Source organism: Plectropomus leopardus, chromosome 7 (genome assembly GCF_026936395.1).
Source record: "Plectropomus leopardus strain MGB_pleo_1.0 chromosome 7, ASM2693639v1, whole genome shotgun sequence".
In the NCBI taxonomy this organism is placed as follows: Eukaryota; Metazoa; Chordata; class Actinopteri; order Perciformes; family Serranidae; genus Plectropomus; species Plectropomus leopardus.
Window position 1 is genome coordinate 5,795,040 of NC_142182.1, and position 19,837 is coordinate 5,814,876.

Consider the following 19,837-nt stretch of genomic DNA (forward strand, 5'->3'; position numbering starts at 1 on the left):
GCCTCACACACACAAAGTTGCACGCCAGCTTTTATTTGCTTGTAAATCATAGCATTATTGTTAGTCACAAATTCATGAGGTGTTTAATAAAACGCCTGCCACACGCAACAGGGACTTTATGGGAAGGGAAGAGGTTAATTGCCGTTAATCTCCACAACTGCCTTAAACTATTGCCTTTGTAAGTGAGGCAAGGAGCTTTGCAGGTGTTTCCAATTAAGGCACCAAGTTTTCCTCATTTTCTCAGCAATACTTTAAATGATTGCATTTTTTTTTTACCCATGCCTTCCAAACGCCAGGCATAAATAAATTTAATAAATACATTTAAACAAATTTTGTGGGGTTTTTGATCCTTTTTTCCCCCATTTTTTGAGAATTTTACAGAAAGTTTTGTAAAAGGTTTGAATTTTCTTATTTAGTTTTTAATTTAAAAAAAGGTTTGGAATGCATGTTTTCTTTAAAAAGTTACTGCATGGTTGTTTGTTTGGTTGTTTGTTTTTTTGGTATCTTTTCCCCCTTAAATTCGATTCCCTTAATTTTTGGTGAGGCATTTTGACTCAACTTGTGCTGCAGTTCGCTTCACTTTTTTTTTTTTTTTTTTTTTACATCAGCGGCACTAAGTGTGCACACATCCAGGCAAAAATACTCTGGTGCAGGCTCCAAATAAATGCTTTATTCCTCTTTTCTTTCAAGGCAAATTTTCTGTTTACAAGATCCTCCTCATGCAAGTGTGAAAGAGAAAACTAGCACACCTGTCACCTGCTGATGAACAATCATCTCAGCCGGTGTCACCTGCTGCTCTCTGCAGCAGACTGCAGAGAAAAACACATCACAGCACGGGGATCACAATTCTCCAGGAAATCCAAAACGAGTTTGTAATGTGTTGCTGTTACACGTGGCTGATGACCCCATTTTCTAATCCTCCAGCCCCTCCAGAAGTGCACTTTAACTACATCTGTGCCCACAAGTGTATCGTAATAGAGCACAGCTTCAGGCTGCTCAGGAGCGGCTGGACGTGTTTGGATGCAGCTGAGGGAATGCTGCTGTCTTTAGCCCTGAGAAGGTGTGCAGGGTCATTCTGGCACGTACAACATTTCTACTCTCACCTGGAACTGAGCCACAACTTTGATTAAGGACATGATGCAGAACCCGATCTTGGACCTCCTGGCTGGACTGAAGTTCAGGCTCTCCATGATTTAATGTAGCGTCGGTAACAATGGTGAGTTAACCCTTTGGGCCCGCTTTGACATTACACACAATCGCATTGCCCTGCGCACAAAATGCACTTTTCAAAATCAAGCTTTAAAAAATATTATACACAAATATTTTCTACTTTCATTGAGTTAATATTTTTAACCAGCATCTGTCCTAATCACAAACATCAAATAATCATTGATTTTCAGGACTTTAACCCTTTGAAATGCCAGGTTTTTGTCATGATGCCACTGTGATTTTAGATGGGAAAACAAACACAATTATTTTCAATATGCTGCATTCTGTAAATAGCTTTGGATTTGTCAATGATTTGCTATAACATTTTTTTTTGTACAGTGTCAAATACTCACACTCGTACTGCTTTGCACCCAAAATGCCCCCCCCCCGAAAAAAAAAAACCGTTAATATGATTTTCTACTTTGAGTTTACTTTTTTTAAACCAACATTAGTCCTAATCAATAAATTTTCAGAATTTTTTTTATGAAAGTAATGTAACTTCAGGTTACACTGACAAAATGCAAAGAATGACGATAAAGTGTAGCAGAATGTAATCAGAGTAATAAATAAATAAAAACTATTAAAACATTTCTCACAAAGTAATGCATTTCGACAGTTCTTCTCCTGAAATGTAACGTAAGGACTTCCACTTTTTCAGTAGATTCATCACAGACAACCAGACAATCAAAGCCAGATCTGTGGACAAGACAACAGTTGGCCTGTGTTGCGATGTTGTGTCCGGTTCAGGTGCCAGATCCACAGAGGCTGGCCTATCACTAGCTAAGTCCTGATCGCTCCCAGTGGGCCTTTATTATTGTCTTGTAATGAGCTATGTTTTGATATTTATTGATTAAATAATAATCCACAAGAACAGAAAAAAACAGTTATTAGAAATAATCCCAAAAATGAAAAAAAAGGGGGAAAAAATCCCCCAAAATAGTTTTTAAAAAATAGAATGAAAAAACAGTTGCCTATTGATTTTCGGTGAATAGCCTGATTAATCTAATTGTTGCAGCAGTACTTGTGTACTTTTTTTTTTTTTTTTTTAAAAAACAAAACATCATTTGTAATAATTTCTATGTTTTGATTAAAAAAAATCTTTATGTGAAGTAAATATAACTGTCAAATAAATGTTCCCTCTAAAATAAAGATGTGAAACTTACATTGTCAGGAAATTTTTGTACCTCAGGTGTACCTCAAATTCATACTTATTTACAGTAATTGAAGTAACGTACTTAATTATTTCCCACCATGTGCTTTTTAGTCAATATTATGACAATTTATGGAAGAGGCTTGTGAATGTAGCGATTGTTTAGACTATAATGAAGCAGGATCATGTAACACTGACCTGCTTTACTTGACGATTTAACAATCGTCATTACAGGACTGAGCTCTTAGTGAAGTGAGGTGGCTCTTAAAAGAGCCGTTGTGGTTTTTGGAGCAGCAGATAATTTAAGCTCTCTCTCCGCGGATGCGACGGGCCAGCTGGATGTCTTTGGGCATGATGGTGACTCTCTTGGCGTGGATAGCGCACAGGTTGGTGTCCTCAAAGAGGCCGACCAGGTAAGCCTCGCTGGCCTCCTGCAGAGCCATGACAGCGGAGCTCTGGAAACGCAGGTCGGTCTTGAAATCCTGAGCGATTTCACGGACCAGGCGCTGGAAGGGCAGCTTGCGGATCAGCAACTCGGTGGATTTCTGGTAGCGACGGATCTCACGGAGAGCCACGGTACCGGGCCTGTAACGGTGAGGCTTCTTCACTCCGCCGGTGGCCGGGGCGCTCTTACGAGCAGCCTTGGTGGCCAGCTGCTTCCTGGGAGCTTTGCCTCCGGTAGACTTACGAGCGGTCTGCTTGGTTCTTGCCATGATTTCTTCTTTCTCTGCTAACAGTAGAAATGTGCAGCTGAAAGAGCAGAAACGCTGCTCTTAAACTGTGGGACCGGCTGTCACACGGTGACGCTGCTTCAGTCCTCCGCCTCCTGATTGGTGAGCGGCCCCTCCTGGAGCTCAGCACCGCCTCGAGGAGCGGCCCACCGCCCCAATCTCCGCTGCTTATTGGCCGAAAAATCATTTCAAAAAGTCCGCCAAAACGCACTGTGGACCCCCGCTTCAGCCTCTTTTCTGGTTGGTCTGGCAGGGACCGTCCCGCGCTCTGTGGGTATATAGAGGAGGGTCTCAACCGCTGAAGCCATATTTTGTCTGAGTTTGAACTCTAGAAATCATCAGAATGAGTGGTCGCGGAAAAACCGGTGGTAAAGCCAGAGCTAAGGCAAAGACCCGCTCCTCCCGTGCTGGGCTCCAGTTCCCAGTCGGTCGTGTCCACAGACTGCTGCGCAAAGGAAACTATGCGGAGCGCGTCGGTGCCGGCGCCCCCGTCTACCTGGCGGCTGTGCTGGAGTACCTGACTGCTGAGATCCTGGAGTTGGCCGGAAACGCTGCCCGCGACAACAAGAAGACCCGTATCATCCCCCGTCACCTGCAGCTGGCTGTCCGCAACGACGAGGAGCTCAACAAGCTGCTGGGAGGAGTGACCATCGCTCAGGGCGGCGTGCTGCCCAACATCCAGGCTGTTCTGCTGCCCAAGAAGACCGAGAAGGCCGCCAAGAAGTAAACCGAGACACTCGATACTGCTGCAAATAGGCCCCCAAAAAGGCTCTTTTAAGAGCCACCCAATCACTTCATAAGGTGCAATATTTCTCAAGTTGGAAACAAGTTCAGTTTTATATTTATTTAGTACGACTAAATCGATATGCACAGTAAGATTATACAAGAACGCCTCTATTGGTCCCACAACAAGAAAATAAGCAATGTTTAGCTGTACAGAAACTCTAAAGCAGGTATGTACAAGATGAATAACTCGAAACTATAAATAATACGAAACAATAACAAAACTCATCAGATAAGATACATGCAACACTGCACTTTGTTATAATGAAATTCCACCGGTTTATGTTGACTTTGGTGTGTGTGTGTGTGTGTGTGTGTGTGTGTGTGTGTGTGTGTGTGTGTGTGTGTGTGTGTGTCCCCGTCCCTCCCTCCTGCGGACCAATATGTCAGACACACAGACCTGAGCGCTCGCGTGCTGTGGTCGGTCGATGAGGTTGTCTGAAGTAAGTAACATCTGGTGTGTTCAGTGCAAAGTGCATCAAATAATCCCTTAATAAATCAGTAGTTTGTATATTTTCTGACCGTCAACTGATTAGTCATTACAACTCTACTCGCACGTCTTTAGTCTTTAGTCTCACAGTGAGATGTGAGGGGGTGCGGCTGAGAGTGATCACAGGGATGTTTTAAACGTATAATGACAACATAATGTGAAGAAGAGTTACTTAGAGAAAGTACATAAAAATTCAAAACTTGATATTACTAATTACAGAACTTAGATCAGTAAAATAGGTGTGAGGGTAAAATGAGATTAATGATGATCTAGATATGTTCAAATAGCTATGATGCACGAATCACGCTGCTATGAGAACACGAGCTTTTTCTGTGGCACATCCACACAGAGTATCAACCCAAAATCTGTTTTAAAGCGCTCAGCGCCAAAGTCGCTGTCCAAGGTCCTGTTCTGTTTCTGCCACCAACACGCACTTATTTACTTGTAAACTTGTCTCGGCTGACATAAATGTGCGCAAAATGACCACCTAACTGTATTGTATCATAATGATGAGGATGACATTGATATCTGCTCACAGGGTCAGTCACTGGTAGAGCGCATGCTCAGTGAGAAACCAATCCTGTGCGTGCCTCAGCACAGTGATATTTGCATCCAGTGGATACAAACAGACCAGCTTGTGACGCAGTAATCTTATTCGTTTTAGAAACCGTTGTAACTATGCCTGATGCAACTGTGAAAGCGCCCAAGAAGGGCTCCAAGAAAGCCGTCTCTAAGTCGGTCAGCAAAACCGGCAAGAAGAAGAGAAAGACCAGGAAGGAGAGCTATGCTATCTACGTGTACAAGGTACTGAAGCAGGTCCACCCCGACACCGGTATCTCCTCTAAGGCCATGGGCATCATGAACTCGTTTGTGGGCGATATCTTCGAGCGTATCGCCGGTGAGGCCTCCCGTCTGGCTCACTACAACAAGCGCTCCACCATCACTTCCAGGGAGATCCAGACCGCCGTCCGCCTGCTGCTGCCCGGTGAGCTGGCCAAGCACGCTGTGTCTGAGGGGACCAAGGCCGTCACCAAGTACACCAGCTCCAAGTAAACCAGTTTACACAGCAACAATACAAAGGCTCTTTTAAGAGCCACCCACTGCATCTGAAGATACTTCCTTGTAACTCCTATTTCTGTGGTAAACTGTGGTATTACACTCAAACGCTGGATTTACTTATTTATTCTATATATATAAACATTCATTCAGATTTTTAGAATGCAGCTGGCCACATTAAGTTAATCATCCATTTTCAATGACGATTATTAAGACAGCATAATATAATATAATATAATATAATATAATGTAACGTTACATGTGATATTAGATCCTAATCACCCACAATGGCCCAGCAATGACATACATGATCATATTGACTATGATTTTAAACACAATTCTAAATATATTAATGATCATTATAGCCTTGAATGAATTGTGTGAATAAATGTTAATGGGTTAAAAGCACATTGATAGTTTATTGTTGTTCAGGTGGCTGATGTATTGGTGTATGTATTGGTTTTAAACATGACACCCTAATATTGTCTTGTTCCTTTAGGCTTCTTCAAATCTCATCTGCTGTAACATTCTGAATTTCCCCACTGTAGGACAAATAAGGGCTTTAAGGCAATGCATGTATATTTCAAACGAAAAGCCTGTATTTCCCTCTCTTCTTAACTGCTGTAACAGATGTTATTAAACATACTGATGTCTTATTTACAAGGAAAACGCTCTTTAAGCTGTTGTGGGTGGCTCTTACAAGAGCCTTTTTGTAGAGAGTGATGAGGAGACTGATGTTCGCTCACTTCTTCTTGGGTGCTGCCTTCTTGGCTTTGGGCTTGGCGGCCTTCTTTGCGGGGGCTTTCTTGGCTGCGGGCTTTTTGGCCACCTTCTTAGGGCTCTTTGCTGCCTTTTTGGGGCTCTTGGCGGCCTTCTTGGGGCTCTTGGCTGGTTTCTTGGCCGCTGCGGGTTTCTTGGCCTTCTTGGGAGATTTCTTTGCGGCTGCTGGCTTCTTAGCTGCAGCTGCTTTGGGCTTTTTGGCCGCTGCGGGCTTCTTGGCTTTAGCAGCGGCTTTCTTGACGGGCTTCTTGGCCTTTGGAGGGGCAGTAGCCTTCTTGCTCATCTTGAAGGATCCGGAGGCCCCAGTCCCCTTGGTCTGTACGAGAGTGCCCTTCGCCACCAGAGACTTGATGGCGGTCTTGACGCGGACCTTGTTCTTTTCCACATCGTATCCTCCGGCAGCCAGAGCCTTCTTGAGGGCGGCCAAAGACACGCCGCCCCGCTCCTTGGATGCGGCCACAGCTTTGACGAGCAGCTCGTTGACGCTGGGACCGGCCTTCCTCGGTTTGGAGACCTTCTTCTTGGCTGCTTTGGCCGGAGCGGCGGCGGCTGGAGCTGGAGCTTCTTCTGCCATGTTGTCCCGTAGTGCTGTTCCTCGTCAGGATAACAGAGAGTCAGACTGGACTGATGAAGAGCTCGGAGCACGAGGCTGCACTTAAACACACCATGAGAACCGTGGAGACTCAAGCGGCCCGCTGCTCCTCTGTGCAGCGTGAAAGCTGCAGCACTTGTGTTTTCTGAGCACTGATAAAAGCTGCAAAAGTCAAAGTGTGAGAGGTGCTGCAGGCTGACGGTGAAGCAGCAGATAGCGGACTTGTTTCTCTTCATATTCAAGTCATGTAGAGCTCTGATGCTCTCTGCTTTTTGTCTGTGGAGCCTCCAAACCTCACCGATTCACCGCCGTCAGCAGCTCTGCTCGGCGGCTTTTCACACTCATTTCCCTCCGAAAATGATCAAAAAAGTATCACAGCTCCACTAAAAGCCATTTTCCAGCTGCTCCACATGTTTGTTCAGAGACTCGGTGTAAAAACAACCGTCTGATGTTGATGATTTTGTAATAAAGTGACGTTTTTCTGGTCGCAGCAAACACACTGATGATGGCTGAGGCTTCTGGTGCAGCTCAGACAGACTTCAGACAGAGCTGCTGTGACTGTCACACAAAATCACACCAATACATTACACATATTTCACACTGAACATGCAAAATAATTCATATACATTGCACATAAAACATACTGCACACACTTCGTTATTAAGACATCATGGAACTATTGCACAATCCTTGTAGCTTAAGCAGCATCGTTTCGTCAGATTTAAGGACAAAGTCCAGGTGTTGGAGAAAGCAAAACAGTCAGGTTTGCAGGGGAAACTCTATCTTCTTCCAGAGGGCAGCAGCTCGTATTCTGTGTGGAGATTATGTGTTGGGTTGGTCATTATCCTCTTAGCTTGCTGAAGGACAGACTGCTCATATCTCGACTGGAGAGGCTGGTATTCCCTCCTTCCCATCACCTTCACCTGTTCCAGAGTTTTGTTGCAACAACTGTAAAATTTTCTCTCTCTCTCTCTCTCTCACACTCACACACACACACACACACACACACACACACACACACACACACACACACACACACACACACACACACACACACACACACACACACACACACACACACACACACACACACACACACACGATCCCCAGAGATAAAACTTGCAGTACTTTTAATCAAATGATTCAATGAAGTGTTTCAGCACCTCAGACAGCGACACACACTCCTCTCACCTTTGCTCACCTGTGCAACGCTGTGAGATTTCCATTGTACAATAACTACTCTGAAAGATTGCAGTTTCATGTGTATCACAGAAGTAGGATTTAGTCAGAGAGGCCTCTAAGTTCGAGTCTGAGCGTCAGGCTGCTTCTAAAACAGACATCTCTCTGGACTCTTCATTAAAAACCACATCGTCTGGTGCGCTGGGAGACAGATGTGCAAAGGTTCCTTAGTTACTGCTAAAGAGAGGTTGAGTCTGGGCAGAAGGACTTGTAGTCTAGTTTTTACTTTGAATGTAACAATGTCACCAGTGTCTTTTTGTTTAATCTTCTCAGCTGTGTCTTTGCAGTTGGTGTTGTGTGTTTTTGGTTCCTCCTCAAAAGTCTGTTGAGTACTCGGCCTCGTTTATTAGCATTTGAATAGTCATCAGGATTTAACAGATACCTGTAACAGCAGGACCCCCGTCAGCAGCTCCTGCATGTGTGTGATTTCACACCTCAGAGTCGTTGCTTCAGACACTCCCTCCTCAGTTTCCTGCTTTTCATCAGGTATTGACCACGATCAACACGCTAAGGACATGAATGGAAACATTTTGTCCATTGTATTTCTTTTTTTCTTTTTGAAAGTGTTTTAGCAAAACTTCTTTTTTGGATTATGATGTGTTATCATCTTACACCATGTTACAATTTTCTATCTGTCCATCCATACAAAAAAGACACAGAGAAACTAGTGGGCAAGGAAGATTTATTTGCATAGAGGTGCAAAGATAGGGGAAAAAAAGAAGTAAATGAATTGAACTCAAGTTAAAAAATAAATTTACAGTCATTACTGGATGGAGTTGGCAGCAAAAAGTAGCCAACAAGACAGACAAGTAGGCCTACTTATACTTTATTAACACTAAACACTCTGCCTGTAAGCATCAGCTCATGTGGGTCGGAGACCTGCTGTCCCTGATTCATGCTGCTGCTCAGCAGGTGGCGCTCAGCCACCAAAGAGTTAATCGTCAACAAGCCCGCCTCTGCCTTCCTTCACGTCCTCAGACAGGATTTAAGTAGCCGGGAAAACTGGGTTAGTAGATATTGAGTAGAAAGACTCTGACTGCTGAAAATGTCTGGAAGAGGAAAGGGCGGTAAAGGACTCGGTAAAGGAGGCGCTAAGCGTCACCGCAAAGTCCTCCGTGATAACATCCAGGGAATCACCAAACCCGCTATCCGCCGTCTGGCTCGCCGTGGCGGAGTGAAGCGTATCTCCGGTCTGATCTACGAGGAGACCCGCGGTGTGTTGAAGGTTTTCCTGGAGAACGTCATCCGTGACGCCGTCACCTACACCGAGCACGCCAAGAGGAAGACCGTGACCGCCATGGATGTGGTGTATGCTCTGAAGAGGCAGGGCCGCACCCTGTACGGCTTCGGCGGTTAAACTCCTTCATATCTGTGGAGAAACTAAATCAAAGGCCCTTTTAAGGGCCACCCAAATACTCACAAAGAGTTACCTTCTTTTTCTTCTTCTTCTTCTTCTTCTTCTTCTTCTTCTTCTTATTCTTATTATTATTATTATTATTATTATTATAATTATTATTATTATTATTATTATTATTATTCCGTGTAATTAAACGGAAGTTGTTAGTGGTGTTAACTCAGTTGTTGCCAGTCACCTGATTAAACACAGGAAACGATCGAATAAATAAATGCGCTGTCCAGGGTGCTAGTGCACAACCATGCATGGCATCACTGTCATTACTAAAAATATGTTGATTGGTGTATCTGTCAGTTAATATTTTGTTTTTGTTTATCTAATTTTACTTTAAAAAAAAAAAAATTCACTGCTGTCCCACTTATGCAATACACTATTTGACTCGGGTGAGAAGTAGTGTGCAGTAGTTTGTACACGGATACAGAGCCAAAGTTTGGAACCAAGGCCTTGAAAATGATTTTATTATTGTTTTTGATTTCTATTTTACACAAAACCTGTGATTTTGCAGTGTGAACTCTGTACTGCACACCTTATATGTTGAGGGGCTCTTTGGTGGCACACTTATATTTATAAAGCAATTTTTTGGCCTACTCCACCACTGTTTGTGATTGCATTTCAAAAACTCAGCAGTTACTGTTTACGTTCCAATGATTTGTACTAATTAAACGTGCCCAAAGTTCGTTCTGGATTCTCAGTGCTCTTTAAGCACTCTGCACCTGCTGCCTGGGACTTACTGCAGAATATGTTGGACTTAAAGTAACTCATCACCACTGGAACCTTTAAAAACTGCATGGGAAACTTTGAAGCAGCTACATATCACACATGTTCTTGTTTTAATGTATATCCTGAGTCTTAACCTTGATGCTTTTAACTAGTATGTATCTTATTTGTTTTGCTGTGTAAGTTGGCATTTGTCTTTTATTGTTGCAACTTTTATATTTCTTAGGCAAGTGTTTTGACCAGGCTTCCCTTGAAAAAGAGGTCATTGTATCTCAATGGGACTGGCCTGGTTAAATAAAGGCGAAATAAAAAATTTTAAAAAACTGTCACCTACACATAGATTCTCACCGATCCCGTTGTCATGTTGGCTAATTTGAACGGGCCTCAATAATAAAGTTAAAAGTACTTATAATATTCACAGCTTCTCTCAATCTAAAATAATGTAGACTTTGTACATGAAAAACAGACTTTTTTTGTATCAATAAATGGATTGTTCCAATTTCTTAAATGTTAGCGTTTTTTTTTTTTGTTTTTTTTTTTAATAAATAATGTTCCAATGATTTGTGTTATAAACGTTGATAGAAGGATATTGTGATAACTTTGAGTCTGCTGTTTCCAAACTTTCATTGTGAATGTAGTTTTATGTTGTAGCTGCAGCTGACTGTTGGCTGTCTGTGTAAAAACGTCTCTTATGTCTGAGCTTTTATGACCTTGAACCTTAACTAAAATCCAGGGCTCGTCCGGGATTTGAACCCGGGACCTCTCGCACCCTAAGCGAGAATCATACCCCTAGACCAACGAGCCATGTATTCTTGGGAGAAAAGTGGTGGAAAATTACCTTCCCTGTTACCTTGGCTCTGCGGTTAAAGTCTTCATTGGTGATGTGGCATTTTGAAGACTCATTCTTCTGCCCAAACAGCGCCCTCTGCTGCACAACATGTAACATCTCACTCAGCTCTTGTCCTCTGAGCTCCTCACAGCATTCTCCTGTAGAGCTGAGCCTCATCTGGGACTTTATTTTAGTATCTGACATCAACACCTGCTGCTGCTGCGTGTTTCATGGTGCCTGTGAGGCAGCCTCACACATACACACCTCAGCTCAAAAACTCTCAATTTTAAGAGTGTTATATGTCTGCTCCTTGAACTCCAAGAAGAGTTTGCACACTCTTTTGTTCATCCAGCCGGCTTTTTAAACATTTATTTATTTATTTACTTAGTCATTCATTCATTCATTCATTCATTCATTCATTCATTCATTCATTCATTCATTCATTCATTCATTCTGGTAGTAGAATGGTTGTTACTGTAGTGGTAATCTGCCATTTCTAGCGAGATCTTATAATTTCCTTATAATATATAGAGTCTTTTGAACGCATCACCCGACCTGCGGCTCGGGATCATTAAAGGCAGGTGTGCTAAATCAGTCGAGCAGAAGACGCCAAGAGGATTGTAGCCTCTAACCGCCGTGTGTTCGGTTAATTCTGCGTTTTATTGTTTGATTAATTCGTTTATCTATCGCCTTGTTGATTTGAACGTTGTTTTCGTAAAGTTCTATTTATTTAGGTCTTTTTCGTTTTGACGCGACAGACAGACAAATGAGTTTCGGTTCATTCAGCAGCTCTCCACACATCCTGCAAATCAATGGACACCTGAAGCTCCGTGGATCATCTAACAGTGAGTACAAGCACATACAGCGAGTTAATCGTTATCTACAGTCTGCGGGCAGCTAATTTAGAATCTACATTAAGGTTATGATAACCTTAAAAGCTTATCAACGACTGAATGCGCAAAACATTCTGCATCTCATTCATTCTTTTAATGAAAGTCGAATAGTGGACGTTACGCACGTGTCCTTGGGTGAAAACTGTATTAACTCATTATTAAATACAGAATCCAAAATAAAAATAAAAATAAAAAAACTTATTACATATGGATCGAGCAATATTGTGGAGGTATGGCGACAACACTGTAGAACCCTGTTTAATTGTGTCCATAGTGATTTATATAAAGTAGGTAATATTGAGAGTGATGAGTCACTGGTGATCACATCACAAGAAGTGTCCAAACCCACAAATAAGCTCTCTGATAATAAAACAAGTGGATGGAACTGTATTACTGCTGAACACCTCAAATATGCTAGTCCCAGGATAGCTCCTCTTCTTGCCATTTGTTTCACTGGTTTTAAAATGCAGGATGCCTGTTACCAGACTCAATGTTTTCTGTTCTTTAGTGCCTGTCTTTAAAGACAAAGCTGGTAAAGTAAGTAGTTTAGATAACTACAGACCCATTGCTTTAGCTAGCCTTCTATCCAAAGTCCTAGAAAGAATTCTGTTGGATGAGTTTATTCACTCCACAGACAACCAGTTTGGTTTCAAAGCTAAACATGGCACTGACCTTTGTATATATGCCATAAATGAAATTGTGAACAAGTATAGGGATCAAAATTCTTCAGTCCTTGTGTGTTTCATTGATGATTTTAAAGCCTTTAGTTGTGTGAATCATGCAAAGTTGTCTTTTAAGCTTGATTAAAAAGAGGTTCCTATATTGTAAGAATTTTGGCGTTCTGGTATGCCCACCAGACTATGCATGTAAAATGGGGCAGTTGTCTCACACCATCCCCAACCCCAAATGGGGATGGACGGGGGAATTTTATCCCCAGTTCTTTTTAATGTATATATTGATGGTCTATCTAGACAGCTAAAAGCACGAAATACTGGATGCATGATTGGTGATATTCTCATGAATCATATTATGTATACAGATGATTTTGTTGCCTTTAGTCCATCTAGCGCTGGCCTCCAACAGCTCCTTACTATTTACTCTGTAATCTCACCAGTGTGGACCGGTGTTGTCATGATCTGTAGATCCAAAGATGTACATACATCAAGATGATGATCTTGATGTATGTAATAGGGTGAAATATCTTGAGTATTTCATAACATATAACAGCAGAAATGACAGATGATGATATTCAGAGGCGGTGCCAAATGATGTACGCTGAGACAAAATTTCTCTCACGTAAATTTGGTATGTGTTCAAATAAAGTGAAGCTATCTTTGTTCAGAGTGTATTGTACACCACTTTATACTGCCCACTTGTGGTCTAAGTAAAAAAAAACAAAACAAAAACAACTTTACAGATTGCTGGTGGCTTATAATAACGCCATGAGAAAATTACTCCAGATATCCAGGTGATGTAGTGCCGATGAAATGTTTGTGTCTGCAGGAGTTAATACCCTCCAAGCTATTTTAAGGAATCTCATTAAAATAGTGCAAATGTGCAAATTTATCTGCCGGCTTGGTGGCTCTGAGTATGAGATATAAGCTCTATCCGACATAAGGTGGCGCAGGACACATCACCAGTCCCAGCTGTGGAGACACTGGTGTAGTTGTCCTTTTGTTGGCATTGATTAAACTACTTTTATGACATGATTTTTACTTTATTGTATGTGATGTATTGTCTTTTGATTTTTACATGGACCCTGACTCTGAAATAAAGGATCGATTGATTTACAGTATAGTCAACACAAAGTTAAATACTTGTAAACACACAAGAGAAATGCTTTGTATCGATGAAATATTATTAGCACACAAGAGACGCGTGTGAAACACAGCTCTTTGAAGTGTTTGGGGGCTCTTAAAAGAGCCGTTTTGGGGACTGACTTGCAGCAGTATCGAGTGTGTCAGTTTACTTCTTGGGGGCCTTCTCGGTCTTCTTGGGCAGCAGAACAGCCTGGATGTTGGGCAGCACGCCGCCCTGAGCGATGGTCACTCCTCCCAGCAGCTTGTTGAGCTCCTCGTCGTTGCGGACAGCCAGCTGCAGGTGACGGGGGATGATACGGGTCTTCTTGTTGTCGCGGGCAGCATTTCCGGCCAACTCCAGGATCTCAGCGGTCAGGTACTCCAGCACAGCCGCCAGGTAGACGGGGGCGCCGGCACCGACGCGCTCCGCATAGTTTCCTTTGCGCAGCAGTCTGTGGACACGACCGACTGGGAACTGGAGCCCAGCACGGGAGGAGCGGGTCTTTGCCTTAGCTCTGGCTTTGCCACCGGTTTTTCCGCGACCACTCATTCTGGTGATTTCTAGAGTCGAGATTCAGACAAAATGTGGCTTCAGCGGTTGAGACCCTCCTCTATATACCCACAGAGCGCGGGACGGTTCCTGCCAGACCAACCAGAAAAGGGGCTTAAGCAGAGAAGCGGGGGTCCACGGTGCGTTTTTGGCGGACTTTTTGAAAGTATTTTTCGGCCAATAAGCAGCGGAGATTGGGGCGGTGGGTCGCTCCTCGAGGCGGTGCTGAGCTCCAGGAGGGGCCGCTCACCAATCAGGAGGCGGAGGAGTGAAGCAGCGTCACCGTCTGACAGCCGGTCCCACAGTTTAAGAGCAGCGTTTCTGCTCTTTCAGCTGCACATTTCTACTGTTAGCAGAGAAAGAAGAAATCATGGCAAGAACCAAGCAGACCGCTCGTAAGTCTACCGGAGGTAAAGCTCCCAGGAAGCAGCTGGCCACCAAGGCTGCTCGTAAGAGCGCCCCGGCCACCGGCGGCGTCAAGAAGCCTCACCGTTACAGGCCCGGTACCGTGGCTCTCCGTGAGATCCGTCGCTACCAGAAATCCACCGAGCTGCTGATCCGCAAGCTGCCCTTCCAGCGCCTGGTCCGTGAAATCGCTCAGGATTTCAAGACCGACCTGCGCTTCCAGAGCTCCGCTGTCATGGCTCTGCAGGAGGCCAGCGAGGCTTACCTGGTCGGCCTCTTTGAGGACACCAACCTGTGCGCCATCCACGCCAAGAGAGTCACCATCATGCCCAAAGACATCCAGCTGGCCCGTCGCATCCGCGGAGAGAGAGCTTAAATTATCTGCTGCTCCACAAACCACAACGGCTCTTTTAAGAGCCACCTCACTTCACTAAGAGCTCAGTCCTAAATTATTGATTTGCTATTGATAAAGCATTAATAAGTAAAAACACGTACACATACAGCAACCATATGTCAACTCTCAAAGAACTCAGCGCCAAATTATTTAAAAAAAAAAAAAAAAAAGTCGCTGTCCAGGGTCCTGTTTCTTTGTTTCAAAAGCCCAATCTATTTAATTTCCACATGATTTGAATGAGCAACACGGCTTAACATCTGCTGCAAAGCGACAACACCATACAACAAATGGACATGAAACAAAGTGATAACATAGCTACAACAACCAATAAATATCTCTTAAGAGGCACTCTCTAATATGAATACGTCTCACACACACACACACACACACACACACACACACACACATATGTATTATTGCTAATGACTGTAAAATTTAGCTGGGAAAATGAACAAATTAAAATATATACTCATCCTTGGAGAAATTTGGATTTTTATATATTTATCAGTCACAAATCAGGTGAGTGAAGTGTACTTGCCAATATTTCTTTGGAAAACTTGTTTTGAATTAGCAGCACATTCTTATTTTTATACTGCTGGGTAGTCTGGTTTATATCACGCTAACGGGCAACTTTGGTTGGCTCAAGTGCAGTTCATTCATTAATTGTGCAACAACAACAGCAGCAACAGACGAAGTTCGCCTAACATCATGTGCCAGCTTTTTGTCTCAGGTCGTCATCCTCTGGACTCCTCAGTTACATTTTCCAAGCTCTTGTTGTATTTTGTCAATTTTCCTTCCTATCTGCCTGCAGCCTTTTTCAGAGCATAACACGAATCATCCATTGTTTTTTGTTTTTTGTTTGCCAGGGGTCATCTTTCCTGCCTTCATTACTTTTGTCACTGTTTTACTTTATATATGTCCCTTATTTGTTTTTCTTTTATTATTATTATTAATTGAGGGAGACTCAACTTTTCTTGGGGGTCACTTTTGCAAAATGACAAGGGGCCAGTCGCAGCAGCCCCATACATGTTTATAGGATTTTAGGACATTTCTAGGATATTTGGACATTTCTCCAATTTAAAGACAGTTATAGGCTTTTGGGACATTTCTAGGATTTTAGGACACTATGGACTTAGCGAGGACCTCTGTCGGAGGGTGCAGCGGATCCTCCAATCGGCACTTTTTGTTTTATAAACAAACTCTATGTTAATGCTGGTTTATGCACTATACAATACTAAAAGTACAGCCTACAAAAACTATTCTCAGTGTGACTCACTTAATCTTCATTGTGAATTTCTTTAAAAAATGGTTCGGGGAGGGATCCAGCCCTCTATCAGGGGCCAGATTTGGACCGTGGGCCATGAGTTAAATATCACTGATGTAGGTACTGTGTCCAAAGGGCTACTTTTGGTACCAAAGGTACTATACCGGAAGCTTTTGACAGATCGCAGCTTTACTGGCTCTGTGACCCTCTTCAGCATGTGGCCTCAGGTATTAGCATTTCAATAGTCATCAGGATTAGACAGATACCTCTAACAAGAGGACCCCCAATTGTCCATGTGTGTGATTTCACACCTTCACCTGCCAGAGTCATTCCTTCAGACACTCCCTCCTCAGTTTCCACCTCAATTTGTATTTGGGGGAAGTGTGACGTTTGTATCATAATGCAGCTGGTGGCCTTTCAGTGGTACATATGTACAAAAGTACATACAAAATAATAACCTGAACAGTGCTACTTGAACTTATAAGGTAGATCTGACAAAATTACTATTATTTCAATTTATATGGAAGTGTAAGTCTGTTGTTTTAGACAAGCCTCACATCTCAGGGAGGTGATAACATACCAGAAATTGAAAAAAGTTTATATCAGCTCATGTCAGATTTTCTCATGAGTTAACTTATCATTCAGAATGAGAGCAAGGTGACTCATTCGGTCACTAAAGATATGCTATTGCATCACAGAGTCATTTATTCACACAAAATTTGAGCTCTGCGATGACGCTATGACGCATGAGTGCTGCTGTGAGAACATGATACACACAGAGAATCAACCATCAATCTGTTTTTAAAGCGCTCAGCGCCGAAGTCGCTGTCCAAGGTCCTGTCCTGTTTCTGCCACCAACACGCACTTATTTACTCTCTATCTTGTCTCGGCTGACATATGATGTATGCAAAACAACTACACACAACAACTACATCGTATCCTAGACATAGTGGACAGAGGGGAAAAAACGTCCTCACAGGGACGGTGGCGCATGCGCAGTGGCTCTCAGGAGGAAACGAATCCTGTGCGAGCGACAGCACAGTAACATTTACATCCAGTGGATACAAAGACAGCAGTTTGTGGTCTATGCAGTAATCCGATTTAGAAATCTCTCTGATCGCTGACCATGCCCGAGACTACTGTGAAAGCGCCCAAGAAGGGCTCCAAGAAAGCCGTTTCCAAGTCGGTCAGCAAGACCGGCAAGAAGAAGAGAAAGACCAGGAAGGAGAGCTACGCTATCTACGTGTACAAGGTACTGAAGCAGGTCCACCCCGACACCGGTATCTCCTCTAAGGCCATGGGCATCATGAACTCATTTGTGGGCGATATCTTCGAGCGTATCGCCGGTGAGGCCTCCCGTCTGGCTCACTACAACAAGCGCTCCACCATCACTTCCAGGGAGATCCAGACCGCCGTCCGCCTGCTGCTGCCCGGTGAGCTGGCCAAGCACGCCGTGTCTGAGGGGACCAAGGCCGTCACCAAGTACACCAGCTCCAAGTAAATCTGCTCTCACAGCAACAACACAACGGCTCTTTTAAGAGCCACCCACTGCATCTGAAGATATTTTCCTTTTTCCATATTTTCTATGGAAACTCTGAATTAATTAAATAAAGCAGTCAGACTGGAGTATGGACCGGCACATTTACAGATACCAATGAATGAATCTTGTAAAAACTACCCTAACAAATATAAATGGTGACTTTAGACATGAATTCAACATGAACTTTGTAATTAAACATGCATTCAGGTTTCTAGAAAGAAGCTGGCCACACCAACCCTTATCTAATATTGTTTCAATCAACATTTTTCCTCCTCACTGACAGGCTGATATAGTTGCTTGAAACTATTGAAAGCACATGTACTATTAAAAATTGCTTGCTTTGTTAGTTTTATTTTCCTTGTCCTTCAAAAACTGCTTTTGGAGAAAACCACATGTTAATGGCAAATGGCTTAACAACAGGATTAGACAAATTGATAAATCACCGACAAACACTTGACTAACGGACTTTACCTTTGAATCGTATCAGCCAAACTGGTTTTCATGTAATGAAAAATCACGGCACACTCCCCACTGGTACAACGATTATTGCAACAAGTTGTCAATATTTACACTTAATTTTAGGGGGTAACATTTGCTAAATAAATTGTCTTGTATAAGCTTGACTAATGCCTTTAACCGGGCCGGAAAAGTTCATGAGACTAGTTTGTTTTCACAGTGTTTGAAACAATGTAACAAAACATTTAAGAGCGCTGCGGAACATATTATTGTCACACGTGTGTTTGTGCTAACTCAGATAAGTGATTACAAACTGAGGTCTTCTTTACAAAGGAAAAGACTCTTTAAGCTGTTGTGGGTGGCTCTTAAAAGAGCCTTTTTGTAGAGAGTGATGATGAGACTGATGTTCGCTCACTTCTTCTTGGGTGCTGCCTTCTTGGCTTTGGGCTTGGCGGCCTTCTTTGCGGGGGCTTTCTTAGCTGCGGGCTTTTTGGCCACCTTCTTAGGGCTCTTTGCTGCCTTTTTGGGGCTCTTGGCGGCCTTCTTGGGGCTCTTGGCTGGTTTCTTGGCCGCTGCGGGTTTCTTGGCCTTCTTGGGAGATTTCTTAGCGGCTGCTGGCTTCTTAGCTGCAGCTGCTTTGGGCTTTTTGGCCGCTGCGGGCTTCTTGGCTTTAGCAGCGGCTTTCTTGACGGGCTTCTTGGCCTTTGGAGGGGCAGCAGCCTTCTTGCTCATCTTGAAGGATCCGGAGGCCCCGGTCCCCTTGGTCTGCACCAGAGTGCCCTTGGCCACCAAAGACTTGATGGCGGTCTTGACGCGGACCTTGTTCTTTTCCACATCGTATCCTCCGGCAGCTAGAGCCTTCTTGAGGGCGGCCAAAGACACGCCGCCCCGCTCCTTGGATGCGGCCACAGCTTTGACGAGCAGCTCGTTGACGCTGGGACCGGCCTTCCTCGGTTTGGAAACCTTCTTCTTGGCTGCTTTGGCCGGAGCGGCGGCGGCTGGAGCTGGAGCTTCTTCTGCCATGTTGTCCCGTAGTGCTGTTCCTCGTCAGGATAACAGAGAGTCAGACTGGACTGATGAAGAGCTCGGAGCACGAGGCTGCACTTAAACACACCATGAGAACCGTGGAGACTCAAGCGGCCCGCTGCTCCTCTGTGCAGCGTGAAAGCTGCAGCACTTGTGTTTTCTGAGCACTGATAAAAGCTGCAAAAGTCAAAGTGTGAGAGGTGCTGCAGGCTGACGGTGAAGCAGCAGATAGCGGACTTGTGTCTCTTCATATTCAAGTCATGTAGAGCTCTGATGCTCTCTGCTTTTTGTCTGTGGAGCCTCCAAACCTCACCGATTCACCGCCGTCAGCAGCTCTGCTCAGCAGCTTTTCATACTCATTTCTCTCCGAAAATGATCAAAAAAGTATCACAGCTCCACTAAAAGCCATTTTCCAGATGCTCCACATGTTTGTTCAGAGACTCGGTGTAAAATCAACCGTCTGATGTCGATGATTTTGTAATAAAGTGAAGTTTTTCTGGTCGCAGCAAACACACTGATG

At 43.6% G+C, this 19,837-nt stretch overlaps 7 protein-coding genes, 1 non-coding gene and 2 pseudogenes across 8 annotated transcripts; 5 read left to right on the forward strand and 5 right to left on the reverse strand.

Annotated features, from left to right (window-relative positions):
• Nucleotides 1-2,508: 2,508 nt before the first annotated feature.
• LOC121949929 (histone H3) lies at nucleotides 2,509-3,086 on the reverse strand. The gene has a single exon (XM_042495794.2). The coding sequence runs from the start codon at nucleotides 3,070-3,072 to the stop codon at nucleotides 2,662-2,664; it is 411 nt and encodes a 136-aa protein (XP_042351728.1). The 5' UTR covers nucleotides 3,073-3,086; the 3' UTR covers nucleotides 2,509-2,661.
• A 212-nt stretch (nucleotides 3,087-3,298) lies between these two features.
• Nucleotides 3,299-3,879, forward strand: LOC121950404 (histone H2A). Its single transcript, XM_042496392.2, has one exon. It carries the CDS (start codon nucleotides 3,434-3,436, stop codon nucleotides 3,815-3,817), a length of 384 nt encoding a protein of 127 aa, XP_042352326.2. The 5' UTR covers nucleotides 3,299-3,433; the 3' UTR covers nucleotides 3,818-3,879.
• An 845-nt stretch (nucleotides 3,880-4,724) lies between these two features.
• Nucleotides 4,725-5,461, forward strand: LOC148189103 (histone H2B 1/2-like). Its single transcript, XM_088079721.1, has one exon. It carries the CDS (start codon nucleotides 5,042-5,044, stop codon nucleotides 5,414-5,416), a length of 375 nt encoding a protein of 124 aa, XP_087935847.1. The 5' UTR covers nucleotides 4,725-5,041; the 3' UTR covers nucleotides 5,417-5,461.
• Nucleotides 5,462-5,567: 106 nt separating this feature from the next.
• Nucleotides 5,568-8,190, reverse strand: LOC121939406 (histone H1 pseudogene; annotated as a pseudogene).
• A 741-nt stretch (nucleotides 8,191-8,931) lies between these two features.
• Nucleotides 8,932-9,443, forward strand: LOC148189104 (histone H4). The gene has a single exon (XM_088079728.1). It carries the CDS (start codon nucleotides 9,076-9,078, stop codon nucleotides 9,385-9,387), a length of 312 nt encoding a protein of 103 aa, XP_087935854.1. The 5' UTR covers nucleotides 8,932-9,075; the 3' UTR covers nucleotides 9,388-9,443.
• Nucleotides 9,444-10,893: 1,450 nt separating this feature from the next.
• trnap-agg (transfer RNA proline (anticodon AGG)) lies at nucleotides 10,894-10,965 on the reverse strand. Its single transcript has one exon. It is a non-coding gene; the product is annotated as a tRNA-Pro (tRNA).
• Nucleotides 10,966-13,790: 2,825 nt separating this feature from the next.
• On the reverse strand, nucleotides 13,791-14,276 carry LOC148189106 (histone H2A-like). Its single transcript, XM_088079726.1, has one exon. The coding sequence runs from the start codon at nucleotides 14,230-14,232 to the stop codon at nucleotides 13,849-13,851; it is 384 nt and encodes a 127-aa protein (XP_087935852.1). The 5' UTR covers nucleotides 14,233-14,276; the 3' UTR covers nucleotides 13,791-13,848.
• A 171-nt stretch (nucleotides 14,277-14,447) lies between these two features.
• Nucleotides 14,448-15,062, forward strand: LOC148189107 (histone H3). Its single transcript, XM_088079426.1, has one exon. The coding sequence runs from the start codon at nucleotides 14,603-14,605 to the stop codon at nucleotides 15,011-15,013; it is 411 nt and encodes a 136-aa protein (XP_087935552.1). The 5' UTR covers nucleotides 14,448-14,602; the 3' UTR covers nucleotides 15,014-15,062.
• A 2,339-nt stretch (nucleotides 15,063-17,401) lies between these two features.
• LOC121940295 (histone H2B 1/2-like) lies at nucleotides 17,402-17,841 on the forward strand. Its single transcript, XM_042483096.2, has one exon. The coding sequence runs from the start codon at nucleotides 17,422-17,424 to the stop codon at nucleotides 17,794-17,796; it is 375 nt and encodes a 124-aa protein (XP_042339030.2). The 5' UTR covers nucleotides 17,402-17,421; the 3' UTR covers nucleotides 17,797-17,841.
• A 681-nt stretch (nucleotides 17,842-18,522) lies between these two features.
• On the reverse strand, nucleotides 18,523-19,702 carry LOC121966546 (histone H1 pseudogene; annotated as a pseudogene).
• Nucleotides 19,703-19,837: the final 135 nt, after the last annotated feature.

What these genes read in the sequence shown, in the direction of transcription:
- LOC148189103 (XM_088079721.1), top strand. Translation starts at nt 5,042, where the DNA reads ATGCCTGATGCAACTGTGAAAGCGCCCAAGAAGGGCTCCAAGAAAGCC.
- LOC121940295 (XM_042483096.2), top strand. Translation starts at nt 17,422, where the DNA reads ATGCCCGAGACTACTGTGAAAGCGCCCAAGAAGGGCTCCAAGAAAGCC.
- LOC148189104 (XM_088079728.1), top strand. Translation starts at nt 9,076, where the DNA reads ATGTCTGGAAGAGGAAAGGGCGGTAAAGGACTCGGTAAAGGAGGCGCT.
- LOC148189107 (XM_088079426.1), top strand. Translation starts at nt 14,603, where the DNA reads ATGGCAAGAACCAAGCAGACCGCTCGTAAGTCTACCGGAGGTAAAGCT.
- LOC121950404 (XM_042496392.2), top strand. Translation starts at nt 3,434, where the DNA reads ATGAGTGGTCGCGGAAAAACCGGTGGTAAAGCCAGAGCTAAGGCAAAG.
- LOC148189106 (XM_088079726.1), bottom strand. Translation starts at nt 14,232, where the DNA reads ATGAGTGGTCGCGGAAAAACCGGTGGCAAAGCCAGAGCTAAGGCAAAG.
- LOC121949929 (XM_042495794.2), bottom strand. Translation starts at nt 3,072, where the DNA reads ATGGCAAGAACCAAGCAGACCGCTCGTAAGTCTACCGGAGGCAAAGCT.